Raw genomic sequence first — 23,684 nt, forward strand, 5'->3', positions numbered from 1 at the left:
TCCCCTCAGCCTCTTCTTCTCCAAGCTGAAGCCCCAGTTCCCTCAGTCTCTCCTCATAAGGTCTGTTCTCCAGACCCCTAATCAGCTTGGTTGCCCTTCTCTGCACCCCTCCTCTGCACCTCGATGTCCTTCCTATACTGCACTACCCCAAACTGCACACAGTGCTCAAGGTGCAGCCTCACTAAGTATAGTTCTGCTCGTCCGAGTATAGGGGCAGGATCACCTCCCTGATGCTGCTGGTCACACTGCTCCTGATGCAGGCCAGGATGGTGTTGGCCTTCTTGGCCACCTGGGCACACTGTTGGCTCATGTTCATCCAGCTGTCAATCAGCACCCCCAGGTCCCTCCCTGCTGGGCAGCTCTCCAGCCACTCCTCCCCAAGCCTGGAGAGCTGAGGTGCAGGACCCAACATTTGTCTTTATTGAAACTCATGCAATTGGCCTCAGCCCATCAATCAAACCTGTCCAGATCCTTCTGCAGAGCCTCCCTACCCTCTAGCAGATCGACTCTCCCACCCATCTTAGTGTGGTCTGCAAATTTACTGAAGGTGCATTCTATCCCCTCATCCAAATCATCAAGAGAGATGTTAAACAGGAGCAGCCCCAGCACTGAGGCCTGGGGAACACCACTTGTGACCAGCCCCCAGCTGAGTTAACTCCATTCAGCACAAGTCTTTGGATCCAGCTATCCAACTAGTTTTTAATCCAGGCCCTGTCTGTGTGGGGGCAAAAAAGGAAAGAAGTAATGCACTTTTGTAGTTAAAAGAAGCATTATTTTTATTTTTGCTTCTTGCAAGTCAACAGGTCAATTTCATTAACTCACTTCTTCTGTTTCTAAGAAATTAAAGTGAGAGTATGTCACTAAATATGGAAGTAATTGTACTCAGCTTAAAACACCTCGCAGACCATGAGAATAGAATGTTGTTCATCTTAAGAAAACACAGTACTGCACTTTAGACAGATGGTCAGTGCGGGAGAATCAGTGGACAACACACAGATTAATATAATCCAAGTATTGCCATTTATTGAGAGCAGCAGTAGCCCTTTTATACACAGGCAGGCTGATAACAATAATACAAACATTTTGCCGATTGGTACAACACATTTTTCATATGCCACAGTGTACTCTCTAACGGGTTAAATACAACTCTTTATGTGTTGTCTATGAGATGCTTTCCCATCCTGTTATCCTTCTTTTCTGCTGCCAACTCCCTTATCTTTTGCACATAGCTGATTTTTCAGTAACCTTGCAGCTGGGCCTCAAGGCCCTTAGCTCACTCTGGTTAAAGCTGAATAGTCAGGACTGCTCACATATCCGTTTTCTTCCAGAAAGTCTCCCAACAGGTCAGCATTTTATAAGCATATTTTTAACTTAAATGGAAGTCTCACACATGTTAACAAAGAATATTGATAAATAAAACCAGACGACTGGAAATAACATACATGTTTGGGTTTAATTCAGATCTTGCAGTCCTGCAGGGTGAAATAATCCACTTAAATTAATTTCAGAATAGGTAAAGGCACAGATTATCTCAGTACAGTTACTGGATACTAGTGTGAAGGCACCGTTTCTTGGAGCAGAAGAGTAGTTAAGTCTTTGTTCCTCTCAGCTTGAACTGAGATGCTTAGCAGGGGAATCGCATTGCTCTTGGTACTCTACTGTCAAGAGTACCAAAGCACTTTCCTGGTAAGAATTTAAGAACTGGATTTGCTTATTTCAGACAGGCTGGTGAACAACCATCAGAGGACAACTCCCAGCTGCTGTGTCAGGCTGAATGCAGTGTGTGCACACTTTGTCACACTCAGCTACCCTAGTTTCTCAGATGAGTAGTTAGCTGGTAGGCAGATCAAACTGTTTACTTAGCTGCTTAAGCTCACTTGCAATAATTCTACCTTCTTCCTTGGGATGCACTTGTCCCTTATCCTCAAGACAAAAGTGAACTCAGTAATGCCATTTGTGAACAGACATCATCCTAATTAATTTTCCTAATGACTTTGGTGATACACTTTTTTATTTCTGGACTTCTGTTAATCAGCTCTAAACCATCTCCTCTATTTATCAGCATTTTAACAGAAGGGCATTAATAGGAATTCCATTGGGTAAGAATTTACAGTTCACTATTTCATACTATTCTTGCTGCTGTTTCTTCAGTGCTAAGGGCAAAATAGCTTACTGTACTTTCAGAGCAAAACTACTTTCTCCTAGCAAGCAGTGTTAATGGGAATTAGGGCAACTAAGCTGCAGTGCTTGGAAATTTACACCCTAATTATCACAAATTAGTTTCTTCATCTAGGCCAGAACAAATTCATGAAGAATACTCAGGGGGCTGTCCAGAGTGGTTCCTTTTCCTGCAGTATGATCTCCACTGAGATTTACCTGGTCATATTAAGATCATCACAGTGGAAAGCTGTTCCACAGCTCAGATCAGCAAAAATGCTCTCTGATTTTCAGTTACCTGGATGCTCTAAGTACCTCTCAAAAGGTTGCATACATACATACACACATGTGTAACAGTTACATCTTTAACATGAGTTGGAAATGCAAGCACTACTAAAATGTGATCTTTGCTTCCACTTCAAGCCCGAGTCTGCCAATTCTATTAGCATTGCTTAGCTGAATGGTTTTGCTGATGTTGTTTCAGTGGATACAGAATTATTTTCTCTAAAATTGATGTTTCAGAAGACAAAATAACCTCCCACCTAAATGTTTGCTGGAAAATATATTTCTTTTTTATTGCTATGTACACAAATAAAACCTTCCTGGAGTCAGTTAGGTGTTGAAAGTTGCTTTAATTGCAATCCAAAGCAAACTCTTAATGTATCTTTTAGGGGAAAAAAAGTTCATTTCTATTACGTGCTGCTTCACAGCAGTTTATAGGTCAACAATTTATGTAACCCAGTTAGCAAGAAATACATATATAGCATCTACCCCTATGAATCAGTTAGGTGGCTGATGTCAAGGCAATTACATTAATTTAAGCCTGTTGCAGGTTCAAGGAGAAGAGAGTTTATTTTCTCAATAGAAGACCTTAGTACCTTGAATTGAGAAAGATGTTTGTGTGTGTGTGTGCAGTTGCTGCGAGTAAGGATTTTTTCTAAAAGGATGCTTAAAGTGATGAAGTAGATATGAATCATTGTTCTCTTCCCAGGTAACGACTAAGATCAGATTTAGCTTTTCTATTTATCTAGTAATCTCTGAGACTTGTATTTCATTGATCTTATGGTAAACAAGTTCTTCAGAGTTCTGAGTGACACGAGAAGTCTTTAAGGAAATGAATAAAATGAGAACTCCATTCGGAGAGCACAAATGACTGGAGCTGGCACCTGTTGCTGTTTGGTATCAGAAATGAAAGCAACAATTGGTTTAACAAAAGACAGCATGCAATTTCCTTACTGATAAATGTAGGGACAAAACATACAGGACTCAGAAAAAGGCAACTCTGAACAACATAGATTTTAAATTAACTTCCAGAAATAGGCCCAACAAGGGCAGAATGTTTACGTATTATATCACAATCACTGTTTCTCATAGATATTCCTTAAATTAAATTGAATATTTCAGATGGCATTCTGAATACTTGCTAAAGATCTAGACCCAAACTTTCACCATCTGATTCTTGTGATTTAGACAAATTTATTTAGAGGTTTCAAGATAACAGAAAGACAGAACAAAAACTAAGATACTTTATTTGTGGTATAAAATGCATTAGGACCTCCAACCAGAATTTCAAACCTTTCCTGTTCTCTTCTTCACAAGAGATGAGTAAATCTTCCTGGTTCTGCTTCAGACTGAAAAGATTTGATATGATGTCAAGACCAGGATGACTAATGCATTGAAGGTCTTTATTTAAAAAAGGAATGATTTTCCAGAACAACATTCTCATAAGAATTCTTGCTGTGCATGTTAGCATTCCTCCATTTTTATTCCACTGTTCGTGTTGCTGACAAAGATGTTAAACAGCGCTGGTCCAAGTACTGACTCTTGAGGAGCACCCCTTGTCACACATCTTCGTTTGGACACTGAACCATTAATCACAGCTCCTCGGATGGAACCATCCAGCCAGTTCCTTACCCAATCAGTGGTCCATCCATCAAATCCATATGGTTCCAGTTTAGAGACCAGAATGTCATGTGGGACACTGTTGAATGCTTTGCACAGGTTCAGGTTGATGTTTTCTGTTTCTCTGCCTTTGTTCACCAAGCCTGTGACCCCATCCTAAAAAGCCACCAAATTAGACAGGCAGGACTTGCCCTTGGTGAATAGGTGTTGCCTGTCACCTGTCACCCCTTTGCTGTCTGCTTGCCTTAGCAGAGCCTTTACAATATAAATTCTTTAGTTCTTGTTGTCAGGTGTTAGTTCATCTAAAGCTGCACTGACTAGAAATGCTAAGTGGTACATGAAGCTACAATCATTAGTTTAACTCTTATAGTTAAAAATTATCCCTGATTACGGGTGTCCTGGTTGGAGAGGACCAGGATAAAAAACTGCCTGCAATGTCAAAAACCTGAGACTGCCTAGAACACCACCAGCAACTACTAGGCTGTTGATGTGGCCACTACAATAGTTGTGACCCAAATGGACCAGTCACAGTGTTCCTACCCATGGGGCTCAGTGTAAAATGGCTCATAAGAGAGGCCTCTGCTGGCTTCTCTGGATGGTTTGCTGCCTGGGTTGAGGTCTGTCTGCTTCTGCTTTTTTCCTCACTGGAGAGGCAGATAATTCATTGAGACCGGTTGTCTTCTGGCTTGATTGCTCTAAGTCTGTTGCAGACTGTCACTGGGACCCTGGACTTGGGCAGCCCCATCTACTGCTGAATTCAGTGTGGGACTTTTCTGGGAATAATTACCAACTGGGAAGTGTGGGTTCCATATTTACATTTTAATATACATCTGTATTTCATCATCATTATTACTAATTCATTAAACCTATCCAAGTTTTTTCTTCCAACCTTGAATTCTCTCTCCCTTATTCCCTCTTTCATCTTTCCGTGGGAGGGTAGTGGTGGAATAACAGAGGGCACCTGTCACCTAGTTATTGGCTAAAATCATGACCATAGGCTTTTTGTTTTCTCAGTATAACATGAGGAATATGTTTCAAAATCACAAAAGCTTAGGGAATCAGTTTGGATAATCTTTAATTAATTTCAGTGTTTGATAAAGAGTTCTGTTATTGATATGCTAAGAATACAACTGCTGGTTTTCGGACAATTGGTATTTTTCCCTTAAGGAGCAGTCAGTAATATCTGATACTAATTTAGCAAAGGCAGAGGACAAGGAGGCAAGGTTAAAAGGGTCGTGAGCTAAGGGCAAGCAGCCCATTTGTACTCTGACTACAATGCATTCTGTACATCTGCATAGCCCCTCCTTCCTGTGACATCATAGATGTACTCACCTCTCATAAAACTGCATCAAAAACTTTTTCTGAAGAAACACAGACATAATCTAATGCTTATGTGTTCATTAGTCATCACTATTATTTATAAAGACCATATTGTAACTATTCATTTATGTGCGCAAGTTAAAAAATACTAAAATCATTAATTCAGTTAGAACAAATGTGTTGTTTGGTGAAATACTGATTTTTTTTCTAAACTATAGCAAAGACATCAAGCCTTGGTTTACTGCACTGTTTGTTGTTCCCTGGACAGCAGGGATAAGCATTCATTCAGCAGCAGTCTCAGGATACTGAGATAAAGGAGAAGAGCATTTGCTTTAATATGAGTGAACTCAATCCTCCTCTGAGAGGAGAACTGTTGAAGGGCATCACATACTTGACCTTGTTCTGGCTTTTCTGTTTAGAATGATCGAGCCATGAGGTGTGATCTGATACTGTCTGCAAAGGGTGAGAGCAACCTGCAGGGCTTTTAGATTAACAGAGTATTTTAGGTTCTGCAGTGAAAAAAAAAATAAGACAAAATCAGAGGAATTTAGCCCAGAATGTTATTTAAGTGCTTGTACTAATGCATATCTTATTGAAATTGACTTATTTGCATAGTTTCTTCACCGATTGAGAAAGGATTTCTTAGATGTTACTTATTCAGAAAATTTGTTATTTCATTTTACTTCCATTGGCAGAATTCAGTTATTCAGAATTCATAAAGTTGGAGCCCACTCTCTCCCCAGCACAGATCCAAACAGATCCAAATTAAATTCCTTCTTACCAGGACTAAGCATTATTAGCAAGGATTACCTGAGTAAAGTTTCCACGTATTGATTTGAAGCAAAGCAGGTAATGTCAAAGGCCATTAAGACTGTTTCAAATATTCCACGTTAAGATCCTGCTTTCTATTCCCTGCCTGGGTTCTCATTTTTATGTTGAACTTCCTCTCCAGACTGTAGATCTTGAACAGTTCAGAAAAATGTTCATAGGAAAAAAAAAAAAAAAAAAAAAAAAAAGTAGACATGGGTCATGACCCACAAGGAGGGTGTGGCACTGGCACTGTCACATCTCACAAAGTGATCACTGCTCCCCAGAGGTGGGGGCCCAAACCAAATATCTCCTCCAACAGAGTGGGTACAGCATTACATCTGACAGAGTGGGCACTGTTAAAAGAGAGTGCTAATCTCTTTTAACAACCCATTGGGTGAGATTAAGTTCAGAAATTCTCTGTGCAGTACTCAGGAGTGAGATTATTACCCAGGAGCTTTGTACAAAACACAACTTTCCTTAAAAGTGAGTAAGATTATAAAGCATGCCAGATTACAAACTAACAGAATTAGAAATTATGGTACTTTCAAAGCAATGGATTTCACCTTAGCAAAATTTAAGGAAATTGTGGTTACAACAAGTCACAACTAACAAAATTAACAAAGCAACAGGTTATAAAACTTAACAGAGTTAGAAACTATGTTACCTTTATGTGCCTATACAAGGTTAGAAATAAAGAAAAAGAGATAAAGGAAAAAAAGAAAAGGGGAGACAGGAAAGATATCACCACCCTTGAATCCAGCGATGATCTCGTTAGGAAGCCGTGGTCCTTGGATGGTGGTCACGGACCCAACATTTCAAATGTGCCTCTTTTATGCTACCTGACCCCCACTTTTTCTCGGGGGGGGGGGGGGGGGGGGAGTGGGGGGGAGGAATGGAGAAGGGGGGGGCGGTGTATCTTGCAAAGCCAGGTGTTTACTTGGTCCCTCCAGATGGGATGATGGGGCAATAACCCTTTTTTCTGGGAATGTGCCTTCTTCAGTGTCCTTACCCAGGGCATAAACAAGATGTCACTCTGCCTCCACGGGGTTCACCTTGCGTGCTGCTATACCTTGCTGAATAAGGACAGTGTCCTGCCTGTCAGGGTGGCCATCAAAGAGGGGCTTCCCTTCAACAACAGTGTTCAGCTTATTGGGATGGCCACTGAAGAAGGGGCTGCTCTTGTGAGACCAGGGCCTGGCTTAGCAGGATGACCACCAAAATGAGGGCCTCTCCTTCAGAGAACAGAGTCCAGGTGGCTTATGAATGAGTCCTTCACCCAAGCACAATGTCCATTTTGTCAGGGCGGCTATTTTGAGACAATTATTCATTTTGGGACACTACAGCATGTTATTTGGCCAATGCTGAAAGAACTATTACTAACTTATGGAAGGCACCTGCCTTTCTCCATGTATTGGAAGGATGCATTGTGTACTTCTGCTGTGGCCATTAATATGTTTTTCGGCTAAGTCTAATTTTTCTGAATATTTCACACATAGTTTTTAGAAATCTGTTGAAATCAAAGCAAAATTTTTCCCCATTCCTTTTCATTTGTTGTGCTTTAAAGCAGTGTCATGGCTTAGCAGTTTGGGCAGACCAAAAAGCAACGGATAGAATAACTTGCTATTCCTCCCCCCACACCCCCAAAAAGGGAAGATAAAAGGGGAATAAAGACTGTTGACTTGAAGCTGGAAATTGGAAACAATTGGAGACAGATTTACTAGTACAGGGGAAAGGAAATAACATAAGGGATAAATAACAAAATACAAATATATACAAATATATCTATATACAACCCGACCTCAGTGGCAGCAGGGACAGGTGCCTGAGGGCCCCTTGTGGCAGGGCTGACTCAGGAGAGGGGTCCATGGCTCTTCCCAGCACCTGATGGATGTGGACTCTGAAGAGCATGTGGCAAGCTGGGGGTAAAAGAGCTTAGGAGAACAGCAGCACAGTCAGGAGTGAGCAAAAAAAGGAGGAAGGACTGCCAGTCTGCCTGAGCTTTATAGAGTATGGTCAGGAAATGGGAGGGAATAGACTCCTCTGTGTTCTGCCCCTCTCAGAGTCTGAAAGCCCCCCTTCTTGACTATCCTGTCAGGTAGTTCACCACTGGTGAGGAAGCAGTCTTAATGAACTCTCAGAGTACAAAGGCTTAATTTAGAGGAGGTGAGGAAGTGAGAGGCAGTGGATGGACCTGGATGAGATTATGAAATATTAAATAACTATGAAATAACAAGAAGATAAGGGGAATACAGGCTTGTGGAAATGAACTGTGCATCAGAGGGGAGAGGAGGCTGGGGAAATAGGGCAGAAAAGCGTAGCTTAAAAATGTGTAGTGAAATCTATGCTCTTGAATTTGCTCCCCTCACCCTACAGATAATGGAACAAGTCCCAGATTCCCTATTCTCAAGCACTCTTCTATTTGCCTGCAAATTATCAGTGACAGGAACAATTAAAATGCATACCATGCCTCTGTATTGCTGGTTATCAAAGCATGGGACAGAACAGCTACTGAGGTCAGTGAATTCAGGTGAGTGATCTAAATTGCAGATCTGAAGTCCCAGTTTTGCCAGTGTCCATTTCTGGCATGAGAGATGTTGTACAAATCTTATATTGGCTGGCAAGTATATAACAGAGGCAAAGCAGGATGGTGCCTGCTCCAAACATCCTATTTTGCTATTCAGGAGCATTTCTGTATTGCATATTAATCTAGGCTTTTAAAGTGCATTTTAATAAATTAATGTGAAGATCATAGCCTCACAGAAAGCCTTACAAAATTCAACAAGGATAAATGTAAATTCTTGTACTGGGGAAGGAACAACCCCTGGGAATGATGTAGGCTGGGAGATGAAGATGACCTGAGACAGGCTGTGGAACAGGTTGCCCAGAGAGGATGGGCGATCTCTGTCGTTGTAGGTTTCATAACTTAACCTGAACTTGCATTTATCCCTGCTTTAAGCAGGAGTTTGGACTAGAGACCTTCTATAATGTAGTTATATATTTATATATAGTATTTAGTTATCTATAGTTGTAGACCTCCGATAATGTAGTTAAAATTCTGCCAGTTCCTAGAAAAGAAGTTGGGAGCAGTATTCTTGCTAACAGTTGGTGAAATTGTATATTTATTCAGTAAAATGAGATTGTTTTCAGTGGGTTTGTTAACTATCATATACCTGGTGTTTGAAAATAAGGCTTCATTAACAAAATGTCACTTGCCTTCACTAATGCAAAAGTAGCCTTTTGAAATGAACATTTTTTTCACCTGTAAGCTGCAGACAATCTGAAATATTAATGCATACGAGTATGAAATGCTGGGCCATGCAATTTAAATGTAGTTTAACACTGGGCCAGCAATTAACCAAATGACAGATTCTCTCTACTAGTTCCCCTCCCCTCATAAAGTCCCCCCTCCTTCTCATAAAGAAGCAAGAGAGAATAAGGGAGAGAGACTTACAGGTTGGAAACTAAATTACACAGCTTTAATGAAACAGTAATGATAAAAAAGGAAAAACTTAAATACAATTTAAAAAAAAAACAAAACCAATACCACGTTCTTTCCCCCTTTTCCCTCTATAATGCTTGTGTCACCACTGAGGCTGCAGGGCAGCCCTGAGAAAGTCCAGGATGGACTCCTGGGGTCAGCAGCAGTTGGGATCTGGAGGCAGGAACACACAGATTCAGGATGGAATGGAACAGGACCACAGGCAGATGAATGGACGGAATCCTCCCAGGATGCCAAAGCAAACAGGAACAGGGCTGAAGGGAAGGGTGAAAGGTGAAAGCAAAGAGATAGGGCTTGTCCCTTGTGATCCCTCCAATTTATACTGAGGATGATGTGTATGGGATGGAATATTCTGGTCAATTTTGGTCACCTGTCTTGTCCACTCCTCCCTAAAGGAGGGTTGCAGGTGTTACCGTTTACTCCCTTTCTCTTTCCAGAGCATAAGATGTTCCCAAGAAGCAAGCAGTGGCCTTGGTCTGAATACCATTCTCTAGCCATAACTATAAACATCAAGCATTATCAGTCTTAGAAGCAGATACAGACTGGGAAAACTGCTGTAACTTTTAGCAAGTACAGCTACATAGAAGAGACAGCTAAAAGTAACACTGCAGGACAGAAAATTAGCTCTATCCTGGCCCAGCCCAGGACAAATTCTTCTACTAATCTCTATGAGATACAAGCAGCAAAGCCCAATAATGGCAATTTTTATGTAAGCATTGTTAATTAGTTAGTATTAAAGTCCACAAAAGAATCTGCTGTGTTATTTAAATATACACAGTCTAAAAAATAACAATTCTCTACTACAATTAATGTAACAGCTTTTACTCTAAAAGGCACTCAGTAATATATTGCAGTTAAAACTATATATTGTAATAATAAGAAATTAATCTTAACTATGAATCACCTTGGCTGAGGGTATAAGAATGTGGTGGATTTATGGTGATTTTAGCTTCTCAGTTCAGGGACTACTGGTCTTATAAAGACTTGCCCTTCAAGTTTATACAGTTGTGGTACTTGGGAGTTGGAAGGACTCATTAGCAGTCCCCTCTTATCTCTGATGCCTTTCTATAATTAGTCCTTGGAAATTTCTTACATATTTTCAGGTTTTTTCATTATCTAGCACAAAAGGTGATTTCATATAAAATCAAGTACTCTGAGATCTGCTAACCTGAGGACATCCTGAACTCATTAAGCTGCTGCATCTATTTTCACAATGACTGGGAACATTGGATGCTGTTCAGTTTTGACAGCTATCTGCTGCTCACCAGATGTACCCCTTTGTTATTCTTTATTTAGAGACCGAACTTTTTTGAACCTTCATAGGGGTCCTTACAAAGTAAAAAGTAATCCTTAAGAAAAAATCTATTTTTCTGCTTTGGCTTATAATAAAATTTGAAGAGTGGCAGTTTTGAAAATCAGCAGCTCAGTACTGGTTATACAAATGCAGGACCACCATCTATCTTCTTGTCATGACTTTGTATGAATTTGGGATCAGACTGTATGGCAGAAAAAGACTGCTTGATTCTGTCTACAGATCCCAAACCTGCAATTATAATTTCCAATAAATATGCATGGTAAAGACAATAGATACACCAAATCCAAACGGCAAAATGTGGGTTATCCAAAAATATACTGTGATATCTTTAGCATTCAAGATCCAGTCTGCTCAAGTAAAGCAAGAGCCCATACATTTTTTTGTTAAAAACCTTTCTCAAAGGTTTTACAAACACACTTTATTGTGGGATACAGTCTATAAAAAACAGTTCATGTTCAAACTTGTGCTAGGAAGTATTGATAACCAGATGTACCTTATGTGACCTGTCAGCATACACATTAAAAAGAAATAGCCTCTGGTTAAAATTGAGAATCTACAGACCAACTTTTTATCAATCTGAATATGAATTTACTTTCTGTTTCTGACTGACTTTCTACTTGGCCTGAAATTCACCTTCAAGCTTCAGCATTCTGAGTATTTTGGGGGGGCTGCATTCCTGGGTTATAGATGTGTGCTGCATGGTGAGAACAGCAGTCCATTCTGGCAGTAGGTTGGGAATACACTACCTGGAGGAAGCCCAAGCATTTGTGAAATTTTGAAGACAGCAGAATGAAAGATGAGAATTAAATCTGAGACTGGCTGTTAAAATGAACACCAAGAGAACAAGGACTACTGCATTTCCTAGTGGACTGCTCCAGAACCTTTGGGCATTTTATTTCTATTAGGAGAAAAGAAACCAGGTGTGTCTCAACATGTGAATGTTATTTTGGATTATTTTGGGAAAAGAAGTTTTAAAATATCAGTTTTGAAACCAACACCTTTTCCTCTAAAGTTGGTCATACTCTATATTTGCCTGGTGTGCCTATTCCACATCCCATCTATTGATAATGCTGCATCCTCAGCTTCCACACCCTCTGACCTGGCCTCTGTGATACATTTAGTTTCAAAAGAGCACTAAATGCTGGGCTCTAATTTCTTTTGCAGGTAGGATCAGATCCATCAGCTCATTTGAAGGTTAGGACCAAGTCCTTAGAAGTGGATGGAGAGCTGATAGGCAGACTGATGTTCCTGCTGTGTTCACAGAGGCTTATACCAGTGAGAGAAGGGTCGGGCACATCCATACAATATTCACCAATATTCAGATGCCATGGCTTTCAGTAGTCTTGGTGAGACATAACAGAGCAATGGCTCTCTGCTGTGAGGTCCTTATACCATAGAGAGCTGTAATGTGTTTGTAATGAGTTATACAATAAGGAAGAATTTTTACTGATTAGTGAGACAGATCTCAGATGTGCTGAGTGAAGGGTAAATCTTCTCATCACTCTTCATCAGGTAGATGTCTCAGGATACTTAAGATATCCTCATGCTGGAATGTGAGAAAAAATAGGTCAAAAAAATCCTAAAAACATCTGGATAGATTTTAATTTGCAGAAGTATGGCTAATAGACAATATATGATTCAAAATCAGTACCAGGAAACGAGGGCCATGTGATCTTGGAAGTGTTGGGAACTGTCTCTTTGCAATATGAGAAACATAATTTACCTGTGTGTTCACTGATGAGCTCCAACTACATGTAAATGGAAAGGAATGTAAATGCAGATGAGAGATGGTAACAAATAGAACAATATTTACATTGGAATGTAGTCTTAAACTGGTATTAAATAGTTGTTTCTACTTCTGTCTTTTGCAATACCTATAGTGTGTGTATGTATGTGTACCTGTGTTTCAGATAGATATGTTTTCTTTTGGTTTCCTTGGAAGCATTAGTTTTTGTGTGTTGAATCTAACATAGGTAATATATCTGCATATTCAAGTAACCATGGCAAAATAAAAAACAACCAAACAAAAAAACCCAAAGATTTCTTCTGAACCTCATTTACAATTATTTTTAAAAATGTGTGGTTATGAAAAAATCTGTTAGTTCTGCAAGTATATGCTCTGCAGGATTTCAGATACAGAAGAATTTAAAGGTCAGATAATTACAATGTGTTTCCTGTATCCCTATATCCCATCAAAGGTCATTACTATTTGCTGTGTTCTGTCTTCCTTAATTAAAGCATCAAATCACATGTACAGACCGAAGCAGCTAAATTATAAAAGGTTACATCCATCATTTTATTCCTTATTCGTTTATTAATTACTGGCCTTGGCTCTTGATTCAAATCAGCATTCTTTTATCTCAGGATAAAAATGCATATTATATTTAAAATAATATATCATAACTTTAAACAAAAATAAATTGTAGACAGTTAAAAAGAGACAGTTAAAAAGTTTCATGGAATTATGATCTCTTGTACCATGACTCTGACTTTTCACGGGTAACAACTGGCAAATTACTAAGTAGGGTTTTTTTACTCAGCCTCCTTCCATCCATAAAAGGATACAAAGAATGCTGTGAACCAAAACTCTTTTAAAGTTTTGTCAGGATATTTCAAATGCAAATCTTTCATCCATGGTTTTCAGAACATGTTTAAATAGGATGTCTGGCAGTTCTGTCATATTTTCCCCTGAAAACTTCTTGCTTACAGACCTGCCATTTGTGCTTCAAAAGAGGTTAGAAGCACTTTTGACTATAAATCTAAAAGAGATGTGCAGAAATGGCTATGTCATGTCTGGAGACACTATGGAAGGCTGTTAAAACCAGGGTGAGAAATAGGAAGGGCTTACCATTCCTTCTTGATTTCAAATATGTACTTCAGCAAGTTGGATAATTCATATACTCTGCAATTGTCAAAAGAACTCTCCCACTTCCATAGAGTCACAGAATGATCCAGGTTGGAAGGTTGGAAGGGACTTTAAGGATCATCTAGTTTCAACACCCCTGCATGGACAGGGACAACTCCCACTAGATCAGGTTGCTCCAAGTTCCATTCAACCTGGTCTTGAACACTTCCAGATTGCATCATTTAAGAAAGGTTTGTGTTTATTTACTCTAGACCTTGTTTATCTAGTGGAAAATGACAGAGTCATCTTACTTAGCTGAGCTCCTTCGTTTTTGTTAATTAGCTCCCAGGCTTGGTTCCTGTCCCCTGTCTTGCCATCAGGGGACATGGCCTCCCCATGCCAGGTGATAGACATCCTGCCACCACTTCGGCCTTTCCTTGTCCTCGCTCCACTCCTCGGCCAAGCCCTGGCGCCTGATTTACCAGATCCTAAAACGGAAAAAAATATTTAAAAAAACCCAACCAACTCTTCAAATGTAGGCATATGATCATCTTTTCAGGATTTCGCCTAAACAGATTCCAGCCTACAATCGTTCTCTCATGCTGTCGTGATACATGAGCTCACTCAGAAACAGCCGGTGGTGACAGCAGACGTAGCCCGAGTGGCAACCGGACCTCCGGTGGCGCCCGTCCCTCCGCCTCTCCCCCCGCTGCCGCCCGCGCTGAGGGGACCCGCCCCTCGGGAGCACCCCGCCCAGGGGGCCGCCCGCCGCCGCTCCTCAGCAGGGAGGGGAGAGCGGCGGAGGAGGGGCTGGGCCGGGAGCTCCAGACATTGACGGTGCTTGCGGGGTCGGGACGGGCTCGGTATAGTCGGGGGGAGCGGCTGTGAGGGGCGCGGCGACCGTGCTCCCCCTCCGCCCTGTCTCTGCCGGTGTGTGGGACACACTCCTCCGCTCTGAAGGTGCCCGGGCACTTCGCCATTCTCCCCGCTGGGATTTCGGGGGTCGCTGGTCTCCCGATCGTCTGCCGGGACTCCCAGGGAGGTGCGTGGGGATCTCCCCGCCATGGCTTTCACCTTCGCAGCCTTCTGCTACATGCTGTCTCTGGTCCTCTGCGCCGCCCTCATCTTCTTCGCCATCTGGCATGTGAGTACCCCAGTCCCCACACTCGCCGGTACCCCTCTCCCAGCCCCCCCACTCCCCGGTACTGCTCTCCCCGCTCCCTCCGCCGCCCGCGGAGACCTTTAAAAACGGCAGGAATCGTCAGGAGGGAGTGGGTGGGGGTCCAGTGTTGAGGGGCAGGAGGAGGGGCCGTCAGCCGTCAGCCCCGCGCCCGAGGCGAAGCCCTCGCTGTCACCGTGCGTCGCCGGTGTCCCGCGGCGGGAAAGGTCGCAGCCCCAGCTGGGCTGCCTCGCACCGCCTCGGCCGCCGTTTCAGCACCGACAGACTACACCGTGAAACCTCTGCCTGGGTGATTTTATTAATTCAGTTTCTACAAGTGTAATTACTAGTGGCAATGTGGAAGCTTATAATGATACACCTGGCCGTCCGCGCTTCTGGGAAGGGTCTGTGGCCTGGATGCTCTCCTCCCCTTGTGCGTTCAAGGACCTCCCTAGCCTGTTGGCTTTGGCCGAGCTGAAGGGTGCTCACTGACTGTATAAGCGCAAGGGACCTTCGAGGTAAGAACAGCTTCGAGCTGTGACGAACAAACGACCCCATACCGAATGAAACGGTGGTGTTGTTTTCCCTTCAATAATAGTGACATTTAAAACTTCATAAAAAACGTGAATTCTAATGTGAAACTTCTTCCTTTTAATACATGAATTCTTGGAGTCCACATTTATTAATGTGACTCGGAAGTAGTGGTGTCCTTGTTTTACCAGCTGAGGTATCATTTAAATGTGTTTTGTCTAAGGTGTCCTCTCATCTGGAATAGTGCAGCTGAGTTTGGAGAGATAGTGTGATACAGCTAAAAGCAGAATTTGGTCTACTAAGTTAATAACCATATATCCTCCTCTGATCATGTTGTAAACTATGTCAAAATGTATGAATCAATATGAGTACATGGTCTTCTTACTAATGATCACAGAGGCTTTTTTTGCTGTCAGCTGTTGTTCTTTATAAACAGGTTTTTTCCTAATCGCTCCACTTGTAAGCTATCTTGTACTAAGACATTCCTCGAATTCAAACAATGACAGCAAATTGAGCAGGATGATGACCTCTTTGTCTCTGCTGATAATGCCCATGTTGATTCTACCCAGCATCCTGTTGGCTTTCTTTGCTGCTGCAGCACACTGTTCACTCATGTTGATCCTGTTGTCCACAAAGACCTCCAGGTCCCTTTCCACAAGGCTGCTCTCTAGCCAAGGGGATCCCAGTCTGAACTACTCAACAGTAGTTGAGGTAAAAAAAGAATTAGGTATGTGGAATTTGGTGAGTATTCAGTATCTGACTCACTTAAGTTTCCTCATAGAATTCTTAGTCTTTTTTATAAATTGTTCAACCTTAATTTCAAAGATATATAACAATTACATAGGAGAATCATTTGAATCTAATTCAGTTGGGCAAAGCACTTCCATCATAGCCCAGGTGCTAGTGCATTGATGTTCTCTGGGTATCCAGTCATCTCAATTTAACCTCTTTACAGTTCTTTAGAGACTGTCTTGAAAAGAAATAAATTTCCTCACAGTCTTGTGGTCAGGACTGAATTTTCTTCCAGATATTAAAGTTCAGTGATTTCCTCCAATGAGGCATTAATTCAGTTCTCAGACAATATTGGATAATTACGTGAGTAAAAATAAAATCAGGTTAAGGCTTAATGAATGGGAGCACAAATGCTGACACTGTATGTTATATGTATTTCTTGAAGATATTTTTTTCTTCTCTAAGTGCCTTAGCACATTGTCCCTGAAGGCTTCATAGTCATGACAGCTTAAGGAATAATTATGATGTTTCCACTCTTTAAGGATGGAGCACAGACAGATTGGTCTGGCTATAACATAGCTTGACAGTTTCCTTACAACTTTTCTGTCAGAAATTTGTTACATGATGCTGACAGACAGCCATTGGGCCAGGAAGCATAGGCTGTATTTTAAATATTGAAAAATATGTATATATCAGTTTAGTTATCTTGTCATTAAATAATAATTAAAAATATAATACAAGCCTTTGGGTTCTGCCACAGACTTAAATACTGTGGATAGATTAAATTTGGTCTCTGTATGCTTGTACTGTCATTATGAGATACATTTGGAGAAAGCTTTTAAATTGTGAGTGGTTGCTGCTGGATGTAATTCCAGATGCTTCACAAGTCACAGTGACTCCATTATCCGTTTAAAATACATTATTCTGTGGATTCTTGTGCCTCGCACAAAAATGGGCAGAAAATTAGTTAAACATTATTTGGTTGTTATGTGTCTGATATTTTTTTGGTCCTAAGATTTGTTGGAAAATCTTCTTACAAAAGAGTAAATAATGGTAAACAATGTATTTCTAGGGCTTTTTAAAAACCTGCTATGTTTGTTAATAACCAGGGCAATATAGCCATTGTATTTTATTAGACTGTTGAGCACAACTTTCAGGTTGAGTCTGAGGCATGAGGTTATAGCTCTTTGCTTTTATTTGTTTATTCAGCTACCAAATACTATGTTAAATCACACTTAAAACATTGAATATAGCTTCAGTCCTCTGACATAGTTGATTCCCTCTGCCCCAACATATTCTTTTATCAAAATATTTTTTGGAAAGGAGAAGAAGCTCGGCGGAGAACAATGATCTCCTTACAGATAATAGACCTCTCTTTGACCATTTCCTCAGTGCCTCTGAGTTAATTTATAACCACTTTCCTCAGTCTCTTCTATGTCATGTGTTCCAAACTTCTTTTGTGCATCAGAATTGCCAGGTACTTTTTCTGCAGGGTTGCTCCCAGGCTGTAGTGTTATATGTGGATTGTCTGTTCCATGTGCAGGATTTTGGGTTTGTCTTGGTTGCCCATCATGAAATGCTCTCTCGTCAATTGCTCGAGCTTGTTAAGGCTGCTGTTAATGGCAGCTGTGCCCTGCAGTATCTCAGCTGAGCTCCTCATTCTTGTGTCATCTGCATCCTTGCCCCCTATATCTTATGTTCCAAGTAATTAATGAAAATGTCAAAGAAAACTTTCTCCAGAAGTGGTAGCTGAGGGAGGAATTCCACTCCTAACTGGGCATCCGTCAGCCTTCAAATCAGTGACAGCTACCCTTCCAGCCTGATAGTACAGCCAGTTTTTCACCTTGTAGTCTGCCCTTCCTGTCTTCCCAGTTTGAATACAAAATGTTTCTGCTGGGATACAGCATCTTCCTCTTGCTTTATGTTTCTTTGTGTGCCCAGGAAAATTCAGAGGAACATCAATGCACCTTGTGAAGGCAGGACAAGAGTCATAGAATCATAGAATCACAGAATCAGTCAGGTAATTCTCCTCTGTATTTTTCTCTATTTCCCATTGAAAAAGTAATAGTATGTAAACCAAACATTCATTTTAGGAGTGTTCCTGTGAAAAGTTACATTAGGAGGCATTGAAAAAATATGGCATGTGTACAATGGAAGTAGGTTTTTTCAGCAAGATGCAGCAGGAGTGCTGAACTTGTAGCTTCAGTTTTGATAATGTTCTCCCTTCAGATCATACAGGAGATGAAGAAATAGTACCTTTGAGCTGTCCCATAGAACACTGCTTACAGCTTCACACCAGCACAATAGGTCATAAAAGACCTTTGGGTTTGTGTTGAACCCTTTTGTATTTCTACACTTTTGTGGGTCAGGTCATATTCTAGCTATCAGAGTTACATTTTTAGTTTTTTTAATACAGTTTGAAGTCTAAGCTAAGCACATCGCTGGAGGAACTAGTTTAAAAAATTGAGGAGCTTTATGTTAAAATAGAGAGAACTAATAAGTTATAGTCCTTGCAATTGTCCAATAACACATGCTGTGCAAGTTGTTGTTGATACAAATGGCATTTTTTAATAGAATGACATTTGATTTGAATGCATTTAAATGCTTACCATCTTCATGCTCTGAGTCACTCTTTTAAGGATTTAATCATTTAGTCAATCTTCTATTGCGTTATTATTTTATTACGTTCAGGGTTCTGGCATTTTCAGCATAGCTTGCATTTCAGCATAGCTTCAGACAGGCCTGCCACTTAAATGATCAGCAAATCAATTTTCTGAAGGATCTGCTAATAGTGTTTATATAATACTGAGGGAAGAGTGACTTTGAAGCACACCTAATCAAAATGATTCCAGTGGAGGCTTCATTGTGCTTGCTTATAAATGCCCATTCTGCAAATGTACAAGGCAGTTTATGCTTAGACAGTGATACAATGTGTACTCTTATTTCTGCTACCACACCTGGATTGCTGCTGTATTGCTTCACCTTGCCCTGTCTCTGCAAACACAGCTGTGTGGCCGATGGCCATTTTGTGTATGTGTGCATGTCTTGGCCTTGGAGTTATTTTCTCCAAGTTCTACCTGGCCTCTTTCTGGGAAAGAAAGAAAATCTGGTAAGATGTTGAATCATTCCTTCCTGATGCCACCTGCATTAGAAAAGTGCCTGCTCCCTTTTCCTGCCTCTTGCTGGTCCCGCCAGGCTCCTGCTGTGCCACTGGGATATAGGAATCACAGATCCAGCAGCATTTCTTCTTGCTGCTCCTTTCTGAGACAGACCCCGCTGATGAGTGGGTAACAAGAAAGAAAAAAATATATGGGTAGGGGGGAAGTGGGACTGCAGGAGAGGGGAGTTCAGGGAGAAAGATGGGAAGGAAAGAGCAAATGAGAGGAAGAAAATATTTGCATGAGTACGGGATTAACAAGAGAGAAGACTAATAACACAGAATTCTTGTTTGGAAGACAATTATTTGAGAAGGATGTCAGATGGTGGACATTTTTGGAGAGCTTCTGTAATGAGACTTCTGTGTGGGTATCGTGTAATGTGTGACATGCTTGAATGGATTTCTTTTTTAGTGACAGAACCCAGATGCCTTATGTGTCTCCTGGATTTGGTCAATGTGTGTAGATCACTGCTGGCAGGAATGCAGAACATGAGAGAGAGGGAAGTAGCAGCAGCAGCAATGTGAAACATAAGATGAAATGGAAGAGAACTCAACCTAAGGATTGGGGGGGGAGCAAAAGAAGGTAATACTTCTCCCCAGCATGTATCTGTGTAACAGAAATTAAAAATGTTGAAATAATAACTTGTAACAATATGTAGGAATCTGTGAAAACTGAGTAATAGAATAAATTGTGGTGGTGTGCTAAGATTGGTGACCTGCTTAGAGACAGCACTATCCAACTGGACAGTCCCTCATCAATGGTATTTATCTTACCTAAAAAATCTTTTCTTTTGATCTCATACCCTTACCTCCTTTGTAGCAAGTATTTTTTTCTAGTTCTATCTATTCTGGTGTATTTTCTCATTAATTTACTACAGTTTTCCTGAAATTATATTGCAGAAGCATACTGGGTTTTTTTCCAGCTTTGGGATTATCACATATGTGCTATTTAACTAATAGAAAAAGTTCTCCAGGTCAACTGAAACGTGATCAGGAAAAGCCAACATGGATTTATCAGGGACAAATCATGCCTAACAAACCTGCTTCTATGACAAAATAACCTGCTCATTTGATGCAGGGTGAGTGGTGGACATTGTCTACCTGGGCTTCTCCAAGACTTTTGATATGGTTCCCCACAGCCTTCTCCTGGAGAAGATCCAGGTCCAGCATGGCCTGGACAAATGGTCTGTGCAGTGTGTGGGGAAACTGGCTGACAGACCATACCCAGAGGGTGGTAGTAAATTGTTCCTCCTCAAACAGGCAGTGGGTCACAAGTGGAGTCCCCAGGGGATTTAATATTGGGCCTGATGTTGTTTAACATCTTCATAAGTGACCTGGATGTTGGGATCAAGAGCACCCTGATGAAGTTTGCTGATGACAGCAAGATGGGTGGAGAGGTTGACACCCCAGAAGGGAGAGCCACCCTCCAGGATGACTTAGACAGACTGAGTAAGTGGGCTAACAGGAACTCTATGAAGTTCACAAGCACAAGGTGCTGCACCTGGGAACACATAACACAAGACTGCAGTTCAAACTGGGATCCCCTTGGCTAGAGAGCAGCCTTGTGGAAAGGGACCTGGGGGTCTTTGTGGACAACAGACTCAACATGAGTGAACAAGTGTGCTGCTGCATCAAAGAAAGCCAACAGGATGCTGGGCTGCATCTGCCAAGGGCATCACGAACAGAGACAAAGAAGTCATCATCCTGCTCTACTTGGCACTTGTCAGACCACACCTGGAGTATTGTGTTTAGTTTTGGTCCCTGCTGTTCAAAAAGCATGTGAACAGGCTGGAGAGGGCTCAAAGAATAGGATCATCCTCGAGAAGGATCAGAGGAATGGAGCACACGCCATAAAAGGAGAGGCTGAGAAAACTGGGTCTGTTCAGCCTTGAGAATACCCTCCAAAAACTTTGTGTGTTTCTTTATATTCCCTTCTGATTGTGAGCCTGTCTACTTTTATGCTTACAAGCTTTTCACTGAGACTGAGAAATAGGAATATGCTTTTTCATAGATTAATATTGGCATATTCATGTTTTGCTGGATTTCTATTAATGAGGACTGAAGGAAATATAAACTACTGTGAAAATTTTATGAAATACAACATTAAGAACTGAGAAGAATTTATTGCTGCCAGCCGCCTTCCAGAGGGACACTGAAACTTTTACTGAAGAAGCTTTCCTCCTTTCCTGTATGCTTGATTCCAGACCTCAGCCTGTTTCTTGCAGGTGTAGCAGGAATGTCTCTTAACATTGTCATAATTTTTGACAAAACAAAGGTTTTGTCTTTGAAATTATTGTGTTTACATTTACTTGTTCCATGAAAACAATGTACCTAATTCTGCCAGATTGTTTCAGTGTACTCAGATCTAATGCAAACATATAAGAAAATAAATTGCATGGCAGCAAATAATCTTTGTGTTTAGTGAATCTTTAGAGGCTTCCATGGACTTCTTGAAGGGGGTCCATGGATATGAACAAAAGGCATGTCTTTATTTTGAGGTCTGAGGTAAAGATTCTAAAACCTGCTGGCATTCAGGAATGATTTACTTTGATTTACTTTGATTCATGATTTACTTTGGAGTAGTTTATGTATCGTGGAGCTTGCTTGATAATCTGTAGAGGCTTAATTGTAATTCAGTTGATGCTAATCCAGAATTAATATCTGAAGTAGGCTTAACAATTAATAAATAAAAAGGGGCTGTTGTGTATGTGTAAAACCTGGAATAGCACATTTGATACATCTCTTATAGGCAACTATGATTTTTTCCATCAAGTCTGGAGACAGATCTATTTTTGAAATATTTTTATGTCCTTTGGAAGTGCAAGAAAAAAATTGCAGCTGGTATGAGGGAAAAAATCTGGAAAGCAACAATGCTGAAAAGGTCATACCTACTTTGCAGAGTGACAGGTTAATGCATTACAGGTATCACATGTAGGAGAATCCGAGGTTTCATTTTCAGTAATTAGTTCTTACAGGAGCATATCAGGGAAGCCAGCTTTCCATATTGTCTCTGGAAAGGAACAAAGGGAGACAATATATCTAACTAGTCCCTAAAGGAAAAACAAGTGTTTGCATAAGTATTCATTACAATATTTGAAATAACTGTTTTTCAGATAATTGCCTTTGATGAACTGCAGAGTGACTTCAAAAACCCAATAGATCAACGTAACCCAGTCCACGCAGTGAGTACAACCAGTGGCTTGCTAAGCAACAGACACTGAAGAAAGGGAGCTGTACTGTGCTGTCACTGAAAGTATGAGTGTGTAAATGAATGTGGAGTCCATTGTGAAGCCAACTGTAGTTTGGAAAATTGGTTTATTGGGCCAAATAACAACTCTTTATGCTAATAGCTTTCCTTTTTGCTGAAGGAGGCTGGAAATAATTTGGAAGTTCAAAAACTGAAGGATATATTAAGTAATTCTATGCTTTCCTTTAATCTTTTCATTCTGTTGCACAAATTCTCCTATCTGAAACAATTTGCTTTTTCTGCCTTCAAGCATGGAATGACCACCTTCTCCCCTACTGTCTGCATCAATGAAGTCAAAAGCTTGAGGGTATTTGATAAGAGGTGCATTCCTAGACCTCTCTATCCCTTGGCAGGGCCCTAAATTCTCCTGTGCTGTAACACATCAATGGAAATCTATGGAAAATGCTGAATACCATCCTGGGGCTGTAAACTCACTTTTACCTGATGAACCAAAAAGGCAGATTTAAGCATATGAAAATTCCTCTGCTGATTTAAGCAGTGATCTAGGGTGTTTTTGAGGATTACAGTTAAAAGTGCATCAGATTTGTACTACCAGAACTGAGTTCTGCTCCTTGTCTTGAGTCCCTGTCATCTCACGGGGAATTACAATTATTGTGGCAGGTGCTTTATTTGCTCTCTACAGAGTATTAAGTTATTGAATCGCTACAAATGATAACCAGATTCAGTACCTTCTGCTTTGCCATTTAACCTTGTTTCGTAACTCAGCAGTGGATCTGCAGAACTGCTTAGACCACTGATGATTTCAAGTATAATCATGGAAGTTCTAGTAAGAAGTCAAGCTAACTGTTCACTAATACAGAAGCAAAGAGTAAGAACAGAAGAAAGAAAAGATATGAAGAAATCCTATAGAGAAATTCAGTGAAAGTAATCTGGTTTTGAATTTACTGGAAGTAATTGGATTTTGAAATCACTTTATCTGTTTTTACTTCCTATCTTGAGAACTGCACATAAGAAATGCATGTTTATATGTACCAAATTCCAGTAATTTG

At 40.8% G+C, this 23,684-nt stretch overlaps 1 protein-coding gene across 3 annotated transcripts in view; it reads left to right on the forward strand.

Annotated features, from left to right (window-relative positions):
* CNIH3 (cornichon family AMPA receptor auxiliary protein 3) overlaps positions 1-23,684 on the forward strand; it is a 69,775-nt gene that overhangs the window by 30,871 nt on the left and 15,220 nt on the right. For 2 of the 3 annotated variants that reach the window (XM_071739750.1, XM_071739748.1), the window contains one exon: positions 22,541-22,609. In XM_071739750.1, the coding sequence (XP_071595851.1) occupies positions 22,541-22,609 (69 nt within the window). Of the gene's footprint in view, positions 1-14,522; positions 14,993-22,540; positions 22,610-23,684 lie in introns of those variants that run through there. The other variant, XM_071739751.1, reaches the window with a different exon arrangement.

This window comes from Heliangelus exortis, chromosome 3 (assembly GCF_036169615.1).
Source record: "Heliangelus exortis chromosome 3, bHelExo1.hap1, whole genome shotgun sequence".
Classification (NCBI taxonomy): domain Eukaryota; kingdom Metazoa; phylum Chordata; class Aves; order Apodiformes; family Trochilidae; genus Heliangelus; species Heliangelus exortis.